We start from the raw sequence: 23,853 nt of genomic DNA, 5'->3' as shown, positions 1-23,853 counted from the left end.
CAAAAGAAGCTCGAGATTGAGAGAGGAGATTGAAGAATTAGAGATCCTATCAGTGACCGAACTGCTACTTCGACCCTCAGATCCTCCTTCGACCCAGACCAAACTGCAGCTTGAACCTTGGAACCACTGCAGCTCGGACCTCAGACGCCGGATTGCCTGTTGCCAAGCAGAACCACCGACGGCGCCATTGGATTTGAAGAAGACAGTTGAAGAAGAAGCTGCCGCCAAGACCTCTTCCACATATAATCTGCCATCTGCTACACCTTTTGTCCACCCACCGACGAAACCAATCTGCTTTAATGTTTTCTTTGTAGAGAACGAAGAAAAGAAAGAAAGAAAAAGAATAGTTTTCTCAAAAAGAGGAGAAGAAAAGAAGATATTAATAAACAATAGGTAGGTGAATATGTGGGTTTTCATCGAGAGGAGAGGGGGGAGAGAGAGTGTGTGTGAGTTTTTTAGGATTCATATTTTTAATAGATCATTTGGAGGGGACAAGGCTGAGTGGAGCAGACAAAAAAGAAGAAGGTCTTGAGTGGATAAAAGATAGGAATCATAGGATATTGAGTGGTGGTCTGGTGGATAATAATATATACCTATTATTTGATATCTAGTAGTTCGGTTCCGCACAAGTTTAAAAAATGAAAACCGGAACCGTTATTACCATATAAAGAACCGAACCGAAAAACATGTATGTTAATATTTTGAAGAACCAAACCGAACCGGATTTTTCGGTCCGGTTCGGTGCGGTTTAGCCGGTTTTACGGTTCCAGATCCCAGGCCTAAGAACAGTAGCTTTTGGTGTCGGTGAGCATAGGTTTTGTTGGTAACAGCAGATTTTGTTGCTGGTGACAGTAGCTTTTGTAACCTCGCCGGAGGTTGTCAGAAATCTCACCAGAGTAGCTTTTGTTGCTAGCGACAGTAGCTTTTGGTGCTAGTAACAGTAGCTTTTGTGACCTCGCTGGAGGTTGCCGGAAATCTCACCATAGTAGCTTTTGTTGCTAGCCACAATAGCTTTTGTGGTCGCCGGAGTTAGCTGGAGACTCGCCGGAAGTTGGCATGAGACCCGCCGGAGTTGACCGGAGGCCTCGCCGGAGAGGAGAGAGAGAATGATTGTTGACTTTTTACTCTAGTGGCATTTCTGTAAATATGTTGGTTTTTATATCCAAAATATAACATCCTTTTTAATCTAGTGGCCTTATGAGGGAAAAAACTAGTTAGTGGCCTTATGACTAAAAAAATATTCAAACATGCACTTATATGTAATTACCCCTTGATTATAGGCATCCGGGTTTGATGTTTTGATTGCAGCACAAGTTTAGGGGCAAAATGGGAAGATGAAATAAGACAAACTCCGTCTGTTTTGATCTCCGTTTGGTCATCCCTTGGTCAACTAAAATAAGTGGCTAGCATGCTGGCAGCCACTCGGTGGAAGTTTCACTTGGTGCGTAGTTAATGATATCCGTACTTTGATTTTGTTCCTAAACTTGCTTAGTTGTTATGATTAGTATGATTAGTGGAAGTTGTGCTTCTTAAGGCACTCCGGTGCACACAAGGAGTGGAGCTGTCAAATATTGTTGCTCAATGCCCAAGTGACACCGGCCGCACTTGAGAGTTGAAGAGAAAAATCTTGGTCACCCCATCTTTTTGTAGAGAGTAGTTGACCAAGATTGAGGAAAGACAAGAAGATTACACTAACCAAAGAGGAGCTGTATTTTAGTAACTGGCCGATCGATTTTTGTATAGTAATGCTATATACTGATGCCATAGGGTAAGCATTCAGCCTAGTATGAGCGTGAGAGTTCTGAATGTATAGAATCCGCTAGCATGATACGCACCGATATTAGGTTATTATTTCCTAGAATCCCATAGTCTGGTATGGCAATTATCAAGTTCTCGTACTTCAAAATAGTTTCATAACAATTACACAAGAGAATAAAAGAAAGTAACCGATGAATAACAGTCATATGAGATTAAAACCGTTCTCGTCCAGTAAAAGATATGAATTCAAATGTCTCAAGAATGCAGATCGCTCCAACTCTGGCATTTCACAACTTTCTGGCTTCCACCGGTATCCCTCAAAAGAAATTACAGAAATGTTAAGAGATGAAGGTGGTTTAACAGACCAAACTCCAGTATTATGCACACATATTCTGTACTTCATATTCCCATTCCGAGAGAGTTTCAAAATATCCAGATCATTACCAAGAAACACAACTGGGGCAGATATCTGAAGTTCAAAATTTGATCTTGTTCATGACTGGTCTATGTTCGTAGACCTTCGTGTGTTTCAATATCTATTGGGGAGTGAAATCGATCGACACTTCCCATTTTACAATCGACACTCCTTTTTTTATTTTTTTTGTTGAAATTTTGGTAAGGAGACAAAATTCAAGTCATTAAGAACAAAATTTAGGTTTTAATAAAAAAAATTAGGTTATTAAAAAATGTAGTGTGGATTCTAAAATAAGGAGTGTGGATTTCATTCCCCTATCTATTTTGATAGTTTAGGTATTTTCTGGGCCCTGAACCTTGGACAGAGTTTTTTTGGGTATGTGATTGAATTTGATTCTTATAAGCGAATGTATTGATTGTGCTATGTTCATGAAATGTTTTCATATTGTAAAATGTAAACTTTCTGTTGGTGCGGAAAGATTCTGTAGAAGATTTCCTCCCCCACTTTTTTTTTACTAGAGCGAGAATGAAATCTTTGCGGTCAAAAAATTGGTCAGCGAACCACCGTGTTTGATCTTGTGTCTAGCAAGTCAGACTTGAAAATGGAGGCAGTACCTGTAATAGGCACGCCGATGACTAAGTCAGTAATGGTTTGAGTTGTAGTGAGTGTAGATGAGGTTGATTGCGTACTGGCACGGACAGAGAGGGGGGCTGAGGTGTGCTGCAGCCAACCTCAACATTTTGGAGAGAAAAAAATGATTATATATACACTAGGTTATAGCACTTCAAAAAAAAAAAAAAAACAAACATATAGCAAACTGCAACAACTCTCTTTTCCTCCCCTTTTCTCTTCTTTTCGGTCTTTTATCCCCTCTTATGTCGTCCCCTGACTCCCCTCCTCACCTTTTCTTCCCTTTTCTCCTCTTCTATGTCGTCCCCTCCTCACCTCTCACCTCTCTTTGCACATCAGCGTCAGTCTCTCACCTCTCTCTAGTCTCTACCAAGTCACTCTCTCCTCTCCTCAGCACTCTGTGTCTCTGCTCTCATTCTCTCAACTTTATTGAGGTATGAATTTTTTTGATGAAATTAGAATGTAATTTCGATTAGAATTTGGATATTTCTAGATTTCTTGATGTAAGTAATCAAATCTATTAATTGATTCCTTAAAAAGAGATTGAATTTGTATTATTAATTTTGGTGAAATTAAGTTTGATTAAGTTTGACTCTTACATGGTATACAAAGTGATTGGATTGTCTAGTGATGACTCTTCTTCTTCCCTCAAGTTGAATTTGTATTGACATTGAATATTTTAACTTTGAATTGCTTTAATTTTCTATTGTTAGATTTGGCTAACAAAATGCATTTTGTGAATGATATTTTGATAAGTGTTATGTAATTGAGATATTCCATCAAAACGAAGTAGACTTTACCAAATTTTTAAGAATAATTTTTCTTCCCAGCATAAGGTAAATATAGCCAACCTCAAATTTAATTCCTGGTTCCGTTCCTGATTGCGTATCTCGAATATTCACTCCGTCAAGTATTTATATGCGAGCTTGAGCGAATATCCCGACTAGTGCACGTAGTGGTGCGTAAGTCATGCGTGAGTGGACCCATGACGCCACTCTTTAGATAGTGTGGGAAAGTGTTTCTGCTTGCTTTGGACTCATATGAGCAAATAACCCGCTGACCGATTCTGCTTCATTCGGATCAACCTCAAGAGGATTCTTCTTCGAAGGGATTGTGCCTTGAATAGATTGTATCTCAAAGAGATTGTACTTCACTTGGATATTTCCATGAGCAAATATCTCATAACTCATATCCTCTTTGAAGGTTTCTGTCCTATCGAGATCCTCCTCGGCAATTCATTTATTCCTCGACCGAATATTTCCACATCGACCGGATATTCCCGCCTCAACCGAATATCTCCACCCCGACCAAATATTACCTCCTCGACTAGATATCTCCATCTTAACAAGATATTTTTTTTTTTTGTTGAGAACAAGTAAGATGGGTGGTTTTAGTACGTTGGACCTCCATTTTTTTCACTGTCAATAGAGTTTGTCAACTCCTATGAAAAGACAAATAAGAACAAAGAAAAAAGATAATTAAGGAATTTTTTTATATTCTTATATAATTTTATAATTTATTTAAAACAATTAAGTAAAAACAATTAATTTCTATACATTGTCCTGTCATTTAATACAAAAGTAAATTCAAAACAATCTGATATATATATAAATTAACTCCTTTTAATTTGATTAATCTATATATATATATATATATATATATATATATATATATATATATATATATATATATATTTTGGTGTTTTTGTATACTTTAGGGAAAAATGAGTTTTTTTTTTTTTAATCTAGCTAATAGCTTCCCTAAATCTATCTTCTTCTTTGCTAACAGCAATTGCTAGTTCTTTTGGGTCCTTGACTCAAAATACCAAAATTGATCAAAATTATCCCACTTACCCAGCAACAGATTTTTATTCCCACTTATCCATTTTAAAATAAAATGGGAATTTTGCCCTTCGTATAATTAAGAAATTGCATCATGCCACTGTTTCCTCTCTTTATGTCGTCGGCCCTCTCTCTCTCTCTCTCTCTCTCTCTCTCTCTCCATCTCTATCTCCGGCGCAGCGATGGTGTCCACGTCTGAAGACGACGAAGAAGCTCCGATCGCCGATCGCATGTTGTCGATTGCTTTCAGTTTGCTCTCCCTTACTCTTCTCTGCTTTCTTTGAACTCATATTGGTGAATTGAATCAATTCAATTGATGGAGGAACCGCCAGAAATCGACGGCCACCATGGCTCGGGTTTCGAATGTTTCGATGGGCAAGTTGATGGACAGAGTTCCGAACTCCCATGGCTTGGTGCCATAAATGTAGAGTTTCCTTCTCTCTCAGACTCGATTCTCAGTCTTCGACTTGCTGCGATCTGGACTAGAATTGGGCGACTTCACCATAGTTTGAGTCGGTTATGGCCTTACAGAGGAGTGGCAAACTAGTAAACGGGGTGAGGACCAAATCAAGGAACCAGAGAGGGAGTTGTGGAGAGGTAGAGGTTCTGGAGGTGCGGGAGGTTACAGATCGACGGCGGGAGCTGACCAGCGAAGGGAGATGATGTGGGTGCCCAGAGTATTTTCTTGGTGCCCAAATCAAATTTTTTTCTTTTTTTGGGATAAAATAGGGTAGAAGGCTAGAAGGAAAGAAAAAACAATAAAAAAATGTTCTATTGGGGGGCAATAGAGGTCTGTTAAAGGTCTAATGGGGGGCAATAAATGTTTTGAATTGATGTAATTTCCTCATTTTGTTTCCCTAATCAAAGTTTTATTTGTCTAATTTTACGGAGATTAGTTCTCATTCCGGCCACCGAAAGTTATTAGGGGGAAATAGACGTTTATTGGTGGCAATACAGGTTTATTCAGAGGCCAATAAACCTCTCTGATCCCATATGATATCTTCGACAACTACTTTGGAGACTTCCGGCGAGATTTCATAAACCTCTATTGCCCCCCAATAAACGTCTATTAGGGGGAAATAGAGGTTTATTTCCCCTCTATTGGGGGCAATAGACATCTATTTGGGGTAATAAATCTTTTCGGTGACCTATGAGATCTCCGACGACCTCTTTGGGGAACTCCATCCGGCGAGGTTTTCAAAGAAGTCTGGTGGGCGGCGGCCGATGACAAGAATCCAGTGAAGTGGTTTCTCTCTCTCTAAGTAATAAAGGGGTGAGGGTAAAATAGTCTCAAAAACAAAATTAATGGGGTATTAGTGAAGGCTTCCTTAGAGTGTTTTGGGTAAGGGAGAATTAAAAAAACTTAATGGGGCAAGTGGGAAAACAATCCTTAGAATGAGGTAAATGGACAAAATCCTAGCCGCTGCGGCTACAGAATATGGGATCTTCTCCGATCTCTGCCCTAAGGGGAGAATTGCTCTCCAAACTCTACGGCTTTACACCCGCCCTCCAGTGCCACCCTTTTCCCGTAACCACTCTACCATGCCATTTGCCTTGCGCTCCACTTGAGAACGATGATGATCGCTGCAGGGATCTGTTTGAGATCAAGGATAGGAAGGCTTGGTTTTGTGGCTTCCGGATTCAACCACGGAGGGGACGACTCAAACCTTCTGTCACTGTAAGTATATTTCTGCAATCTCAATGGTCTTGCCATAGGGCTTTGGCTGATGTGGTATGGACTGCGAAGATAGCAGAGGCATGTTACAGAACAGTATCTTGGAACCCTTTTGGATCATTTCTTAGTGAGAGGTCTGGCAGTTTGGGGCTGGGCTTGAAGTGGATCTGGGCGAGATCTGCAGGCCACGACTGACGCTGTGCAAAGTGAGCTTTGGAGTGGAATGGCGGAGTTCTCCACCACATTGTGGCTGGAGGTGTGGCCTGGATTGTTACAGCGGAGATAGTGGCAGAAACGCAGGTGGAAGTCAGCGTGGATGTTGACGTTAAGCTGGCGATGGTAATGGTTTCGGTGGCGTCTGGGATCGATGAAGAAGAATGGGGGCCCTGATCAGGTGGGAGGCCCAACTTCAATTAGGTGCCCAAACCAACTCTAAGGCCCAATTGGGTGCCCAAATCAATTATGAGGCGCCTATTCTGAGGCCCAACTGGGTGTCCAAAGTTTTTGAGAATGATGCTTGGATTCGGGCCCAAGCGTGGATCAAAATTTTTGATTCAAAAATATGGGCTCTGGTTCTTTATGGTTTTGTATTTGTCCTCAATGTGAAGCAAATATAAGCATGCAAAGCAAAATGAAAGGCATGGAAGTAGAGAGAAGAAAAAACAAAGAAGGTTGAGAAAAGTAGAGATTAATGAATCCTCTTTGAAGTGCAGTGAAACCTTGCATCAGCCCTACTTTCGAGGCTCATAGCTCATCCATTCAGAACGGTAATCTAAAGGTTCCACTTGGAGATCAAATTTTATATTCAGGGCTTTTCATACATATGTGGCACGCATTCCAACTCCAAGGCATGTAAAAACTTGGGACTTGCAAAGTTAGCGAAAATGATACAGAAAACTGGCAGAATGCTGATAGAATGACCTTCGTCCATTCAAACATGAATACCGAAAGCTACAGAGGTCACATTCAGAAACCCTTTGGTATGAATGAAGAAGACATCTGGGGCTTCAAATCAGTATAAGGCATGAGTTATTTGGATCCCGGGAAGTATACCCTGTTTTGCACTTTATGTGGCTCAGCTGCTCAGTTTTCTGGTTTCCTCCCCCAACCCTTCTGTACTCAACTTGAAATTCCAGACGCTATGAGACTCGGATTCTGAATCTTCCAAGGCATTCAAAAATAGACTCTTGGGGCGACGGATCTATATATGGTGCGTCTTTTGATTCCAATTGAGCTGTAAATGGTAGCCGTTCAAAATGAATTGATCCGCGAAGTAGAAAAAATGTTTCGCTGAAAGTGAATTTCCTTAAACTTTTCTTTAATTATGTGACTCCATTCATTGGGTTGCCTCCCAAGAAGTGCTTGAATTTAACGCCTTTCAGCAAGACGGTACCTCCATTCAGTCCTCAGATTGTGGCGTAGTTTGGAGGGGTAGTTCCTCCACATCATGCTCCACAAACGCTTCATTATAGTGCTTCAAGCGATGACCATTCACTTGAACTCGCTTCCTATATAAAATATAGGCTAAACAAATTGATGAAATAATTAAAGAATATACAAGTGTAATTAACGTAAATTTGTATATAAAAAATAAAACAAGTATAAAATGTAAACACAAGTGATTTTGCAATCTCCGGCAAAGGCGCCGAAAATTAAAATGCTAAAAATAGCACTCAACTTAACCCTGCAAAATGTAGTTGTTAGTATAGAATAAGTAGGGACCGTTCAAACAGGGGATTGAGGGTATACAAGTAATCATGTAACAAATAAAGAATTAAAGTACGGTATAAGTATTATTCACAAAAATAAACAAAAGAATAAAAGAATATTGAAAACGTAAAGTAGGGGGGTTTTAGATTGTGTAACGGAGAAAAATAAAGTAAAACTAAGTATGATTCGGGATTTACAATGAATGAGGATGTTAAGAATAATTTATCCACTACCACATATGATCAAATCATGATATGCATCCTAATATCCTTTACTATTGCCATGAGAAGATATCAACCGAGAAACAAATATTAAAGCAACCAATGTACCTTATTTACTTTTATTTTACACAATTAATTTAGCAAAGCACTAAACTAACATATTTCGAAACATGCAATCAAGTGATCAAAGCAATCATATCTTAAACAAATTTCGAATCATTAAGAGCAAGTGAAAGTTTGGTCAATAATTGTATTTATCCAAGTACACAAAGCATGTCTATTCAATAACACAAACCAATTGATTTCGACCTTTGTCCAAAGCCTTTACCACTTAATCGAATTAGGGTCACAAAGCATAAACCTAATTACTAGCAATTCAATTACATGCAAGTCATTCTAAGTTGCGCACCAAAGAACAAAAAACTTATAAAAGTTTTTCATAAAACAAAATCAATTGATCAACTCACATAAGCAGCATAGCAAAGCATTCAGAAACACATAAACATGATAATCACATAATATAGGGCTAGCTTCAAAATTGCCCCTAACAAAAGAATTAGTTCCTCATAATTTCAGAAAAAAAAATACAACTTAGAATAATAAAAATAGATAAAAGAAAAAAGGATGGTGGCGGATGAACAAGAAAGAGGGATAGAAGAGAAGGTGAAGGGTGTGGTGTTTTTCATTGTGTTGCAGAGGCTCTTTATATAGAAATTCACAACCCTAGTACCTAAAAAGATAACAAAGTTAAAACTGACTTTTTAGAGGAAATAGCTAAGAAAAGTGTAAGGATTGCACATTATATTTGTCGCATTTTATGCTCATATCAGGTACCTGGCGACTTAATTCTACAAACGATGTCTATGTTTGACTTTTGTGGTACTAGCAAATCTTCTGGAGTTTCAAGCTATTCTGAAATGGCGGAGCATGATACAACAAATGAGGGGATCTATCTCTATGTACCACCGTGAGTACTACCACATCTTCTTGTTCTGTCTGTAAATGGCAGCAGAAGGGTATGTAATGGCCACTCTGGCTTTAGGCTTGCACAAGTTTCTTATATTTTGATAACACTCCAAAGTACTATCTGGATGTTTTACAATATGATTGTAATCAATCTCTATTGAGTTTCTATCTATAAAGTTATTTCCTTGGTTCAAAAATCAATATATATATATATATATATATATATATATATATATATATATATATATATATATATATATATATATATATTATTTATTTGGGAACCAAAGTCTTAGAATCATCCATATTGCAAAACAAACAAAAATATCTTCTAAAAGAAAAAAAAACTATGATCTCGATTAACAAAAAAATCTTTAAAATTGTCTACTCTCCAAGAATCACATTATGGTTCCGCCACTGAAAGTACACCAAATATGTAGACATCTCTTTCACAAAATTCTTCGTGGTTGAACTGATAGAGATAAAAAAAAAAGTACAACAAATTGTTGAAGATACAAATTTAATTGTTCAAGGGTGATGTGGTAAAATTAAGGAGGTCTACTTAGCTTTTTAAACATTCAAAAAAGTGAATTGAAGGTTTAATAAGTATAAGATGTCTAAATATCAAATTTGAAGGACTAAGAGCATCTTTAGCAGACTCTCTATTTTGGCTTCTTAGCTATTTTGGAGAGCATGTTTAGCTTTTTATATATTTTAACAGCTGCATCAGACTCCTAAGTGGTTCTCCATTATAACTTTTAGCTATCTCGCTCTTAAATATAGAGAGCGAGATGAGGCTCTCTATAATTCAAAACATTCATTTTAAGGGGTAAAGCTATGGTATGTTAACATTTCTCATACATCAACTATTTTTACCCCTCTAAGGACTCATGTTATCACTTTGAGGACTAATATTACTATTTTCAGGACTCATATGGTAAACTAAGAAAATTTACCACTTTAAAGACTCATGTTACCACTTTGAGGACTAATATTACTATTTTGAGGACTCATGTGGTAACTAAGAAAATTTACCACTTTAAGGACTCATGTTACTACTTTGAGGACTAATATTATTATTTTGAGGACTCATTTTACCACTTTTAAGGCAATTGTATGCATGTCATACGTTAACACATTGTAAAATTTTCTCATTTAAAGTTATTTTATGTAATTTATTAATACATTTAAACTATTTAATCTTCATTTGAAAAATAATATCAATTCAAAACTAGCTAAAATAGAGAGCATTGATACAGAAGTATTTCTAAAGTAGCTAGCCAAAATGTCTTTTTGGCTACTCTGGTTAAAATTTGACTCAAAAATAAGTAGCGTTGCTAAAGGTGCTCTAATTAGAACCACCCAAGTAAGATAATGTATTAGAGGTATGGACAAACTCACAAAAGTCCATTACACAAAAAACTTTTTGTCTTATCTTGTATGTGGAATAGTCGCATGCCAAGGCCAGGTATCCAGAAATTATAATATAGTAGGCTGTGTCAGAAACTCTATCGGGGGCTATTGCCAAAGAAATTCAGTTGGCAAGAAACAATTAGAAAGATGATGAGTTGGTTGGCAGACCCATTAACCAACTTCTTCAGCTTCTTGAGTGTGTTGCTTCTCTTAGCTCTGATCTAGGCCTTTCACAAACTATGGTGGACTCCGACTCGCATTCAGAACCTGATGGCCGTGCAGGGAATTCATGGTCCTTCTTACAGACTTATTTATGGGAACACCAAGGAAATCTCCAACATGCAAAAGGAAGCGATGAGCAGGTCCATAAATCTGTCACATGATATATTTCCTAGAGTTCAACCTCATATTCACTCATGGACCAAGAGCTATGGTATTTTACAATCTTTTAACTTAACTATGGTTTCTAAATAAACTCTGTTTAAAGATTTAATTTGGTCATTGCTACACAGGGAAGAATTATCATCAATGGTATGTCTTCGACCTATTGGTGGTTACAGAACCTGAATTGTGCAGAGAGATCCTCAATAACAAAGATGGGGTTTTTCCAAAACAGAAGCCTAGTAACTTTATGAAGAAGCTGGTAGGAGATTGCATTTCCATCACAGAAGGTGAAAAGTGGGCAAAGTTGAGAAAGTTGTCCAACCATGCCTTTCATGGAAAGAGCTTAACAGTAAGTATTGAACATAATGTTCATGAGGGTAAGAATATTGAATTGCTAGTAAGTGCATTATGGTATTGCGTTATGTTCATAAGGATAAGAATATTGAACTTGCTAATAGTGCATGATGGTATTACGTTACTAGAATATGTTCCCAGACATGATAGCTAGTGCCGACACGATGGTAGAAAGGTGGAAAAATCATGAAGGGAAGGAAATTGATGTGTATGAAGAATTTAGATTGTTCACTTCGGAAGTGATATCTAGGACAGCATTTGGCAGCAGCTACTTAGAAGGACAGAACATTTTTGAAATGATGATGAAGTTTTACCCTTTATTGTTCAAAAGCCTTCTCAAAGTCAGGTTTCCTGGAATGAGGTAGCGACCAGCTAGCTTTCCTAATTAGTTTTAACCACGAGTTCTTTCTTTTACTTGTTGAATTTACTTCCGTTTAAACTTGCAGCAAGGTTTTTAGAACCAGTGATGAGATTGAATCAGACAAGCTTGAGAAAGAAATACGGGACTCCATAATGGAGATAGTTAAGAAAAGAGAACAAAAGGCAGTGACTATGGGTGGGGAAGAAGAAAGCTTGGGAAGTGATTTTCTAGGATTGCTTTTGAAGGCTCATCATGGTGCCAATGAGAAGAATTGGATTTCAATGAAGGAATTAGTTGAAGAGTGCAGGGTTTTTTACTTTGCTGGACAAGAGACCACTAATACTCTACTTGCTTGGACTGTTGTTCTTCTGGGACGACATCAAGAATGGCAAGAGGAAGCGAGAAAAGAAGTCCTACAATTATTTGGGAAACAAAATCCAAATCCTGATGGCATTTCAAAACTCAAAATAGTAAGAAAATCTATGATTCAATTTTAATTTATGCTTCTCTGTGTGGCAGAAATGTTCAAAGTAAGTTGAAACTCTTGTACTCTATTTTGATGCATGCAGATGAGCATGATCATCAATGAGACTCTAAGGTTGTATACTCCTGGTGATCTGATGGGAAGGACAGTTGCAAGGGAAGCTAGACTGGGAAAACTCCTACTTCCTGCAAATGTTGAATTGCTTGTCCTACCTTTAGCACTTCACCATGATCCTCAGTTATGGGGACAAGATGCTGCACTTTTTAAACCAAGGATAATATGGCCTCATTCATGCCATTTGGATTGGGACCTAGAATGTGTGTGGGTATGAACTTTGCTGTCACTGAAGCAAAGATTGCTCTGTCAATGATTCTACAACGCTACTCATTTACCCTTTCCCTGGGTTATGTCCACTCGCCTTCTCAGTTTCTTACTTTGAGCTATGAAGACCAGAACTCCCCATAGAAACTGGTATATCTACATGCTAGCGTACAAACCTGCAACTGCTAAGCTCATTATCAAGAATCAAAATACTGCTTTTTTCCCTTCAACTCCCTCTTAATATCTAATTAACAAGCAGTACAGAACCATACCACACCAGTAATATATTTTGATGCTATAAAGTGAAACAAAGTATAAAAGTGGGAACACAAAACAAGTTTAGTTCAAGCATAATAGTACAATTAGTATGAAATAGTGATACATACCAAAAGGCATAAAGGCTAGCTTATGTCTGCATAAGCATCTGGCAATCTACAAAAAAAATAAAGGCTTATGTCTGGAGGCTATTTTGCCAAGCAATTATTTAGTGTCAGGAGACTATTCTGCCAAGCAATTAGTTAAGTGTTTGCATCAACATCTGGCAATCTACAAAATAATATAATATATAAAGCGGCCAAAAATTGATGTCTCTTCATAAATATAAGTCTGTGATGGAATCATGTCAAATGGATAAGGTCAAAAGTGACATCTTCTTTGTGCCATTTCCGTTTACCACAAGAGACCAGTAGGTTCTGGTTCTCACTTCTGAGATGAGTTCTTTGGGAGGCCTAGTATTCATTCTTTTAAGCATTCTGTTTTTGTTCCTTCTCTTAGTTCTGATCAAGATCTTTCACAAACTATGGTGGAATCCGACTCGCATACAGAAGCTGATGGCTTTGCAAGGAATCAAAGGTCCTTCTTACAGATTTATCCATGGAAATACTAAAGAAATCTCCAGCATGCAAAAGGAAGCCATGAGCAGGCCCAAAAGTTTGTCACATGATATATTTTCTCATGTTCAACCTCATTTCTACTTATGGAGCAGGGCATATGGTAACAAATTGATATTTAGATATCTAATCCTTATTCCTGGTTTCTAAATCTAGTAATAACTCAGTCACTTATACTGCAGGGAAGAATTTTCTTCAATGGCATGGTTCTCGAGCTCAATTGGTCATTACAGAACCTGAGTTGTGCAAAGAGATACTAAATAACAAAGACAGAACTTTCTTGAAAACCGATTTCCCAATATTTATGAAGAAGCTATTGGGAGATGGACTTGTTACAACTGAAGGTGAAAAATGGGGAAGAATGCGAAAGCTGGCCAACTCTGCCTTCCATGGAGAGAGCTTAAAGGTAATTACTTACATGTTACTATTCTAGTGTGATAGTTGTATCAATTAGGAAGTGGTAGAGGAATAGAATTAAACTTGCTAATGGTATGGTGTTATTGTCTCACTTGTACTAGAGTCTGATTCCTGCAACTATAGCTAGTGCTGAGTTGATGCTAGAGAGGTGGAAAAGTCATGAAGAAGGGAAAGAGATCGAGATATTTGAAGAATTTAGGTTGTTGACATCAGAAGTGATTTCCAGAACAGCATTTGGCAGCAGCTACTCAGAAGGGAAGAGCATTTTTGACATGTTGATGAAGTTAGCCTTATTAACATTCAAAAATGCTTTCAAAGCTAGGATTCCTATCATCAGGTAACTTCTTTTTCAATATAATCATATAATGAGATGAGAAACATGCTCAATTTCATTAGATTGAATAACATCTACTGATATACTATTTACCTTATAATTCTTGCAGTAACATTTTCAAAACCAGCGATGATATTGAAGCACAGAAGCTTGAGAAAGGAGTACATGACTCCATAATAGAGATTGTCAAGAAAAGAGAACAGAAGGCAATGACTATGAGTGAGGAAGAAAAAAGTTTTGGGAGTGATTTTCTTGGATTACTTATGAAAGCTCATCATGATGTCGATGGCAACCAGAGGATTACAGTGGATGATCTAGTTGATGAGTGCAAGACATTTTACTTTGCTGGACAAGAAACCACCAGCAGTTTGCTAGCTTGGACTGTGTTTCTTCTGGCACTCCATACAGATTGGCAAAAGGAAGCAAGAAAAGAAGTCCTGCAATTATTTGGCAAACAAACTCCAAACCCTGATGACATTTCCAAATTAAAAACAGTAAGGAAGTTTAAAACTTGACCATTACTTTATCATTCTGGGAGAAATGTTGTTAGCTTATGAGGAGTTGTTTTCAATTGTGATTTTTGTTGTTGTTGCTGCAGATGGGTATGATCATCAATGAGTCTCTAAGGTTATATCCTCCTGTTGTGTCCATTTATAGGAAAGTCGCACGAGAAGTTAGACTCGGAAAACTCCTTGTTCCAGCTGATCTTGAAATTCTTATTCCATGTTTGGCCCTTCAGCATGAGCCTCAATTCTGGGGACAAGATGTGGAATTGTTCAAACCAGAGAGATTCTCAGAAGGGGTTGCTAAAGCTACCAACAATAACATGGCCACATTCTTACCCTTTGGAATGGGACCTAGAAATTGTGTGGGATACAACTTTGCAACCACTGAAGCCAAGATTGCTCTGGCAATGATTCTACAACGCTACGCCTTCACACTTTCCCCGTGTTATGTTCACTCACCCTTTCGGCTTCTTACAGTTCGGCCACAACATGGAATTCAAGTAATGCTACACTCACTGTGAGCCCTGAAGACAACAATTATGTACTCATAAATGTTTCATTTGATATGGCTGCTTATAAAGAATGCAACTCCCTGGAACCATTCGTTTGTTCTTATAGTACTTCACAATGATAATGACTCATCCATTCAAGATGCATTGCTGATAATGAATGGAGATTTGCTATGTTGATGGAATATAAGTACCCTAAGTTGATTTAAGATGACTGCACTTTCCTTTTTCATTTTTCTTCTTGGGGTAAGATTTTCTTCCTATCATCTCAGTACAAACTTTTTGCTTTCCTGAAGAGTTATACATCAGTGAAAATTTTCAGCAGCTCACGTATTCTGTACTTCAGATTTCATTCCAAGAGAGTTTCAGAATATACAGATCAATACCAAGAACACAAACATAGGCAGACACTTGAATTTAAATTACTACTTATGTTAGACAACATCACCTTTTTAATGAAAATTGATTCATAAATGACACACTCAAAAGAATATATACATCTACCATTGAACAAATTAATCAGAAAATTGAGTACATTTGAGAACCTGCTTATAATGCATTCCGGAAAACTCAAAAAACATGCCAGCTGTCTTAAAGAAGACGATGACAGCAACCTCAGCATCACAGAGAATAGCCAATTCCTGAGCCTTCTTCAGTAACCCATCACGCCTTCTTGAGAATCTGACTTGTCTTCTCAATCTTCCCCTTGCCCATTTTGAGTTTAAACACGTAACCTCTACAGTTTATCACGGCTCGTTAGCATTGGTAGTGGATAATTTGTTTTAGTATTGTTTAAGTATATTGGTATTGAGAGAGATTGATGAGAGAAGTGTATTTCATTATAGAGAATAGGAGCCCTATATATAGGGATTACAAGTGCATAATCTAAGAGTACAAGGATTCCTTATCTAACTTGGAGTAGGAAACCTCTCCTATTACAACTATAGAACTTATCCTAGTTTGACTAGGCACACTAAGTGTCAATATCCTTCAACACTCCCCCTTGTGCCGCTCAAACTTGGTGGTGACGCTTCATCCGTTGCCTCGTTAAAAACCTTGCTCAAGTGAAAAACCCTATGGGATAAAAATGAACTCGAGGAGGAGAAAAGAGTGCAACACGTCCTTGATCCTTCGAGACTGAGTAACTCCCCCTGATGTCGAAATCTCCCCCTGATTGCTACAATCATGGGAGTTCGGATAACCTTCTTAATCCGATACTCTTCACATGTTTCTCGAAGGTGGATTTAGGTAACGACTTAGTGAATAAGTCCGCTACATTATCCTCTGATCGGATTTGATTCACTTCAATCTTTAGAAGTGATTGTTGTTGCTGATTATAAAAGAACTTAGGCGATATATGCTTGGTGTTGTCGCCCTTGATGAAACCTAACTTCATTTGTTCAATACAAGCTGCATTATCCTCATAAATGCATGTAGGTTCATCTGTGGTAGACTTCAAACCACAACTTCCTTGAATGTGTCTAATTATAGACCTTAGCCATATACATTCACGTACGGCTTCATGCAGAGCAATAATCTCTGCATGATTCGAGGAAGTAGCAACAAGGGTCTGTTTTGTAGACCTCCAAGATATCGCGATGCTTCCCATGGTAAAGACATAACCCGTTTGGGAGAGACCTTTGTGAGGGTCAGAGAGGTACCCTGCATCAGCAAAACCCATCAAGACATCATTGTAGTTTTGATGGAGGGGGGATAGGGTGAGGCCGGCCACCCTTGATGGTGGTGGCGGCGTTGGCAGCAACATGGCCGGCCACTATGTTGTGGTGGACGGCGGCTTCATGCCTAATGGGGTCCGATCCCATTCTTCCGTCATTCCTTTTCTCTCTGTAGGGATAAAATAGGCCCATATCAATCGTACCTCCTGGGTATCGAAAGATTGTCTTTTCACCAATCCAATGGAGGCGTGTTGGCGCAGAGCTATGTCGAGCTAACAAGTTCACTGCGAATGAGATATCCGGTCTTGTGCATTGAGCTAAGTACAATAATGCGCCTATTGCACTTAAATAGGGCACTTCGGCCTCTAATGCTTCTTCGTCCTCATCCTTTGGACGAAACGGATCTTTTCCGGGCTCAAGACTACGACCGATCATGGGAGTACTCACAGGCTTTGCTTTATCTTCATTAAAGCGCCTTAGAATTTTCTGAGTATATGCAGACTGATGGATCAAAATCCCATCACTACGGTGCTCGAGTTCTAAACCGAGACAAAACCGTGTCTTCCCAAGATCTTTCATCTCAAATTCGGATTTCAAGTATTTAGCAGTTTCCTTCAACTCATCTAGAGTTCCAATTAGGTTCATGTCATCGACATAAACTGCTATGATTGCAAATCCGGAACTTGTTCTTTTAATGAACACGCATGGGCATATTTTATTGTTAATATATCCCTTCCCAATCAAGTAGTCACTTAGACGGTTATAGCACATCCGTCCAGATTGTTTTAATCCATATAGTGAGCGTTTTAATCTTATTGAAAACGCGCTCCGTGGTTTAGAGCCACTTGATTTGGGTAATTGAAGTCCGTCTGGAACCTTCATATATATCTCTGAATCTAGATCCCCATAGAGATATGCTGTAACCACATCCATAAGCTGCATGTCAAGTTTTTCGGAAACTACCAAACTGACAAGGTAGCGGAACGTTATAACGTCCATTACGGGAGAATATGTCTCCTCGTAGTCGATTCCAGGGCGTTGTGAGAAACCTTGCGCCACAAGGCGGGCTTTATATCTTACCACCTCATTTTTCTCATTACGCTTTCTAACAAAGACCCATTTATGGCCAACAGGCTTTACACTTGGGGGTGTCTGCGTTACAGGCCCAAATACCTGTCTCTTTGTTAGTGAATCCAATTCAACCTGGATCGCATCTTTCCATTTAGGCCAATCTGCTCTTCGTTGACATTCTTCAACAGAGCGAGGTTCGATATCATCATATTCTATAATCCCTTTCGCAATATGATATGCAAATGCATCATCAATCGCCATAGAATTTCTATCCATCATCTCATGTACACTAGTGTAATTTATGGAGATCTCTCTATTCTCTGGAGTTGGTTCTGACATTGGAGCGTCCCCCAATGATGTCTCTTGGACATAACCATAGTCCGGAATATTCTCATGAGATGGATTATTCACATCGATGATTAATGGATTATTGTGTGCCAAACTCGCTTTCTTTCTTGGGCGAGAATCCATCGAACCTATGGGCCTCCCGCGCTTCCTGGCAGGAGCCGTGGGCCTAGCCATAACGTCACCATCACTGTGAGATGGGACGTTGGCGCCATGCTCATGCATTCTTGAGTTGGCGTCATGTCCTCTACTTTTAGGGACATCAATCCTTGCAAGCACGTTTGCAGCAGGTATGTGTGATCTCGTCACTTTAGCGATATCAGAAAACGCATCAGGCATCGATTCTGCTACGTTCTGAAGATCGAGAATTCTCCGCACTTCAATTTCGGACTGTGCGGTTCGGGGATCAAGATGAGACAGAGTAGGGACAGACCACGACAATTCCTGTCGTTCCTGTTGAACATTGATGTTCTTATCTCCCCCTAACGACGGGAAGACTGTCTCATCGAAGTGACAATCCGCAAATCTAGCGGTAAAGAGATCGCCTGTCAAGGGTTCTATGTAGCGGATAATCGTTGGAGAATCATATCCAACATAAATGCCTAATCGTCGTTGAGGACCCATTTTGGTGCGCTGTGGAGGCGCAATTGGCACATAAACTGCGCACCCAAATATGCGTAAGTGTGAGACATTGGGCTCATACCCAGTCACCATCTGGGACGCAGAAAAGGGTTGAGTGGCAGTAGGCCTCAGACGAATAAGCACAGCTGCATGCAATATTGCATAGCCCCAAGCAGAAATAGGGAGATTGGTGCGCATCACCAATGCTCGAGCAACCATTTGTAGTCGTTTAATGGTGGCTTCTGCGAGACCATTTTGGGTAAGAACATGAGGAACAGGATGTTCAACATCAATCCCAATGGACATGCAATAATCATCAAAAGTCTTTGATGTAAACTCTCCAGCATTGTCTAATCTTATAGACCTAATAGGATGATCAGGGTGGTGAGCCCTTAACTTAATTATTTGTGCTAGGAGTTTAGCAAATGCAGCGTTCCTTGTGGACAATAACATGACATGTGACCAGCGTGTCGATGCATCAACCAATACCATAAAATATCGAAATGGTCCGCATGATGGTTGAATAGGTCCACAAATATCACCTTGGATTCTTTGCAAGAATGGTATATTTTCTTTGGTGTCCTTTGCATAGGATGGTCTCGATCCTAACTTTGCTAAAGAGCAGGCTTTGCAGAACGAATGATGGGCTTTATAAACAACCAATGAGGATTTTGGTTGAGCCACAAAGGCACAAGTGACTTTAGAAGTAAAAGTTGGAGACAAAGGAGCCTTGGTGGCGTCAATGCCACCCTGAGGTCGCAGGGGGAAGGCAGCGCCGGCCAACGATGGTCGGATTTGGGGGTGAACGGCGCCGTGAGGCGCAGGGGCTCCTTCGGTGTCCAAAAACCGAGTTTTACTTCTTTTCGTTCTGAAAAAGGGATGTCCGTGTGAAGTCTTTAATATACGGATCATCATGTCACGACCTGGGTGTCCCAAACGGTCGTGCCAAAGCCTATATGTGTCGGAATCCCATAAATCATCTCTCATGACATGGTTGGATTCAATGACTCGAATAGTGGTTGCATACAACCCACTAGAGCGACACATAAGTTTCTCTAATACTCGGTTATTTCCGTAGTCATTAGAGGTGATGCAAAGGAACTCTTGTCCATTCTCACAATGCGTTTCCGCATGAAAACCATTGGCTCTTACATCTTGTAAGTAATAAAGTTCGAGAAGTATGTCCATGACATGAGATCAAATAAATCGATACTTTATTAATAATAGCCAATGATTACATCAAAGTTTCTTGACCAAAATCTAATCCAATAAAAATCAAACCGTAGACAAATCGTAGTCACTCAATCCTTTCGGTAATTTCAATTTAGTTGTGACCAGGTAAGGTAAGGCGAGATTTTGGTAGAGCGTTGCTCACTTTGAAAACCGTTCTCTCAGATCAAACCTTGCCTAGACATCACAAGTACTCTTGAGTACGCCTAGAGGGAAAGAGTTAATACAATAAGTCATTTTATTGATTTAAGGCATAATAGCCATTACATAATTCTTGGAAAAATAAAAGACTATAAATAAAAATCTGCGGCATTTTGTCTTCATCGCCAGATTTAAAGCTCGAAGTCTTGATCACCATGATGCGACTACCTCCGTAGGTACATTGCAAATTCAGGTCCATTGATCAGACGTTCCATATCAGAAATAGACACCATAAAGAGGATTCTCCCTTGATTGAGGCGCATTGGCGCAATATGCATAGTCCCTAGGACTGGTGGCGTTGGAAAGTGGTGCCCATGGCCAACGTTGGCTCCATGGTTTCCAACCCTATGTCCCTCAAAATCACGCCTCCTTCGGTCGTGTGATTGTCGCCTTGAGCGATTACCTTCTTGAGCATTTCGATCGTATGGATCATGACGTCGATGGCGACTTTCTCTAGCCATAGGACGATGCTCTTGATGGCTCTCTTGAAGCCTATCAAATTCTCTTTTCACAAGTTCATTGCCATGTCTTTCAGCAGTGGCCATAGCTTCAATAAGCTGTTGGAAACTTGTGATCCGTCTTGCATTTACATGAGTCTGGAATAAGTCAGAGGACCTCATAGCACAGGCGGGGAAGGTATTGAGGGTTTTCTCAATCAACTGGTCTTCTGTGATCATCTTTCCACAGAGACGCATCATTACTCTGATGCGGAGGGCTTCCGAATAAAATAGCATGACCGTGTCAAATTCAGAGAAGCGAAGATCTTTCCATTCTGCTTCTGTATTCGGAAGTACGGAGTCACGAACATTGCCATATCGTTCGCGAAGCGCATGCCAAAGCTTTATGGCGCTATCCTCATTTATGAACTCAAACTGTAGGTCACTATCCATGTGACGTTTCATGAAGGCAAGTGCCTTGGAATTATCTTTCTCAGTTTGAGGGTCTGGAGCTGTTTCTATAGGACAAAGCTCTTGGATAGTATGCAATAAATCACGGGCAATAAGGTGGATCTCGATATCAATGACCCAAATTAAGTACCTTTTGCCTGCATAATCCAATGGAACAAAATCGAGTTTGTTCATGTTTGACATCCTGAAAGATGAAACAAGAACAAGTTAGTTTCGGAGTAAATGCTTCCACGAAAACTAATATAAATAAGATTTCCGAGCTATGCTACCAAGAAATCGATTTCCAAGAATAATTGGATTAGACCGAAACAATGATGTTTGAATGGTCAAAATAGATGCTCACGAACGCTCTTAGTCCGTAGCATACGAACGCTCTTAGTTCGTTAAATCGATGCTTACGGACGCTCTTAGTCCGAAGTCTTACGAACGCTCTTAGTTCGTTAATTGCGTGAATCCCCACGATTCCGCTTTTCAAGAATCGAACCCACGTTATAAGAAAGGTGGGATGTAGAAGAAAGGAGGTTTTCAAGTCCCCGAGAAAAGAAGAAATATTTGAATTATAGGAACTTCAAAACTTACTCTTGAATACTTACTTGGTGAAAATTCGGAGCAGATTCTGTTCTGAACAGCTTGTACCTCGATTGGTGTACAGATCTCAATATGACTCTGATAAGGCTGAAAATCGGAGGTTAGATGGAAGAGACAGAGACGAACAACTTTGATGAAGAAAGTTTTTCGATCTGAGCTTCCGAACTAGACGTTTCGAGGCTTGCAAGAAGACGGATGTGCACAGGAACAGGAAAAAGATGCAGTGGGTGTGCGTTGGCTTGTTTGCGCAGCAGGGATGCTTCGGTGGCAGCAGGCTGGAACGCAGGGCTGCAGGAAGGGGGCAGCAGGGGCTGCTGTGCAAGGTTGCAAGCACACGGGCGCTCGGGCTGCAGCGAAGGCTCGGCTAGCTCGGGCTAGGGGCTGCTTTGTGAATGAGTTTTGGTTTTCTGTTTTTGTGGTTAGAGTCGTGCTGATAACGTGTTTAAGTATATTGGTATTGAGAGAGATTGATGAGAGAAGTGTATTTCATTATAGAGAATAGGAGCCCTATATATAGGGATTACAAGTGCATAATCTAAGAGTACAAGGATTCCTTATCTAACTTGGAGTAGGAAACCTCTCCTATTACAACTATAGAACTTATCCTAGTTTGACTAGGCACACTAAGTGTCAATATCCTTCAACAAGTATAATTTTTTTTCTTAAGTAATAAAATATTTGGAATTGAATGGAATTTGAAATGTGATTGTGAGCAGCAATTTGATAGTCATAAATTATGTTCTGGTGTGATAATTTATTTTTTTAAAGAAAAAATAAATAAATGAAATAAAACAGTTCTTGCAAAGAGAAAATAATGAGAGGGAAAAGTAAAGGTTGTGGGCTCATTTTTTTTTATAATTTTTTTAATAAAAATCTATTTTATAATTGTCATATTTACCATTCTGATTTAATTTATTTTCAAAGTTTTTTAATATTTCAGGGTTAAATCTGTCAAAATTTTCAATTTTGGCTAACAAAACTTCTTCTCTGTTAAAGGAAAAACACATTATGTGTCTTCGGCAAAGTAACTGATGAAGAGGGAATTAAGAAATTAGCGATTACAGCTCAATTAGCATTTACTGTCATTATTGTAATTGATATTTTCATTGTAATTTTCTCCCTATATAAGGGATTATCAAATGAAATGAGTAGACCAATTCCCATTTTACTTTTACACGTTATCAACACGAGTCTCTAGTCCTTGCTTCGAGAAAAAAAAAAAACAAAAAACCTAGCTTCGAGAAAAAAAAAAATCTTCTTCCTTTGAATTTTTTTTCTTCTTCTTTCTATTGCCAGCCCACACGTGCCCAGCGCCTGCAACGACACTGCTCCCTGCCAGCCTCCGCTCCCTCGCCCAGCACGCTACCGCGCACACACCTCCCTGCCTGCACTCACCACCGCCCAGGACCCCTGCCTAGCGCTAGCTCACCCTGAGCCTTGCAGCCTCGGCACCAACACCCGACAACAGCACCGAGAGATCTCGCCCCCACCGGTCGCTGCCAACAGCGTCGATGACCCCCGATCCCGACGCCGGACACCAGTGCTCCTCGCCTACCCTTGCCCAGGACCTGAGAAGGCTAGATCGATATCGATCTACCCAACACAGAACCAGCCACCTATCTACAAACCAGAAGGAAGAAGAAGAGAGAGAAAAAAAAGAAAAAAAAAAAGAGAGAAAATAAAAAAGGTGACCCGGCCCAGAAAAAGAAAAGACAAAGGCGGCCCAGCAAGAAAAAAAAAAAGAGAAAGCAGGCCCCGCGACCCACTGCAGAAAAGAAAAGAAAAAAAAAACAGGGAGAAGGCCCAGTTTCTCTCAAGCCCAAAAACATCGCTACGCACGCCTGCATCAACACGTGCGTGCGCTATGATCGTTTTGTTTTCTCAGAACCAAGTATGTTCTCTTTTATTTATTTAATTTCATACTCCGGTAAATTGTGGAATCAGCATGCTTTAAATATTTTATTGTTTATGTTTTTATTATGAAATTTTGAGCATGTTTTGTGAATTTTATTTACTCTTATATA

General features: G+C 39.4%; 2 protein-coding genes across 3 annotated transcripts; both read left to right on the top strand.

The window, feature by feature from the left end:
* Positions 1-10,679: 10,679 nt before the first annotated feature.
* On the top strand, positions 10,680-12,681 carry LOC133715965 (cytochrome P450 CYP749A22-like). Its single transcript, XM_062142679.1, has 5 exons — positions 10,680-11,062; positions 11,142-11,362; positions 11,496-11,728; positions 11,814-12,198; positions 12,298-12,681. The coding sequence occupies exons 1-5, from the start codon at positions 10,900-10,902 to the stop codon at positions 12,541-12,543; spliced, it is 1,248 nt and encodes a 415-aa protein (XP_061998663.1). The 5' UTR covers positions 10,680-10,899; the 3' UTR covers positions 12,544-12,681.
* On the top strand, positions 12,545-15,403 carry LOC133715964 (cytochrome P450 CYP749A22-like). 2 transcript variants are annotated; one of them, XM_062142678.1, is made up of 6 exons: positions 12,545-12,683; positions 13,308-13,526; positions 13,606-13,829; positions 13,942-14,177; positions 14,284-14,668; positions 14,773-15,403. In XM_062142678.1, exons 2-6 carry the CDS (start codon positions 13,364-13,366, stop codon positions 15,199-15,201), a joined length of 1,437 nt encoding a protein of 478 aa, XP_061998662.1. In that variant the 5' UTR covers positions 12,545-12,683; positions 13,308-13,363; the 3' UTR covers positions 15,202-15,403. The 2 variants fall into 2 exon arrangements, with proteins under 2 accessions (XP_061998662.1, XP_061998661.1); XM_062142677.1 differs by lacking the exon at positions 12,545-12,683 and having other exon boundaries at positions 12,773-13,526.
* Positions 15,404-23,853: the final 8,450 nt, after the last annotated feature.

This window comes from Rosa rugosa, chromosome 6 (assembly GCF_958449725.1).
Source record: "Rosa rugosa chromosome 6, drRosRugo1.1, whole genome shotgun sequence".
Lineage (NCBI taxonomy): Eukaryota > Viridiplantae > Streptophyta > Magnoliopsida > Rosales > Rosaceae > Rosa > Rosa rugosa.
The sequence above is the reverse complement of the archived record's forward strand: the minus strand, read 5'-3'. Positions and strand labels throughout refer to the sequence as shown.

Coding starts and splice junctions, on each gene's coding strand:
- LOC133715964 (XM_062142677.1), top strand. CDS start 13,244: ATGAGTTCTTTGGGAGGCCTAGTATTCATTCTTTTAAGCATTCTGTTT. Junction 13,527..13,605: donor CTTATGGAGCAGGGCATATG/GTAACAAATTGA, acceptor CTTATACTGCAG/GGAAGAATTTTCTTCAATGG. Junction 13,830..13,941: donor TCCATGGAGAGAGCTTAAAG/GTAATTACTTAC, acceptor CACTTGTACTAG/AGTCTGATTCCTGCAACTAT.
- LOC133715965 (XM_062142679.1), top strand. CDS start 10,900: ATGGCCGTGCAGGGAATTCATGGTCCTTCTTACAGACTTATTTATGGG. Junction 11,063..11,141: donor CTCATGGACCAAGAGCTATG/GTATTTTACAAT, acceptor ATTGCTACACAG/GGAAGAATTATCATCAATGG. Junction 11,363..11,495: donor TTCATGGAAAGAGCTTAACA/GTAAGTATTGAA, acceptor TTACGTTACTAG/AATATGTTCCCAGACATGAT.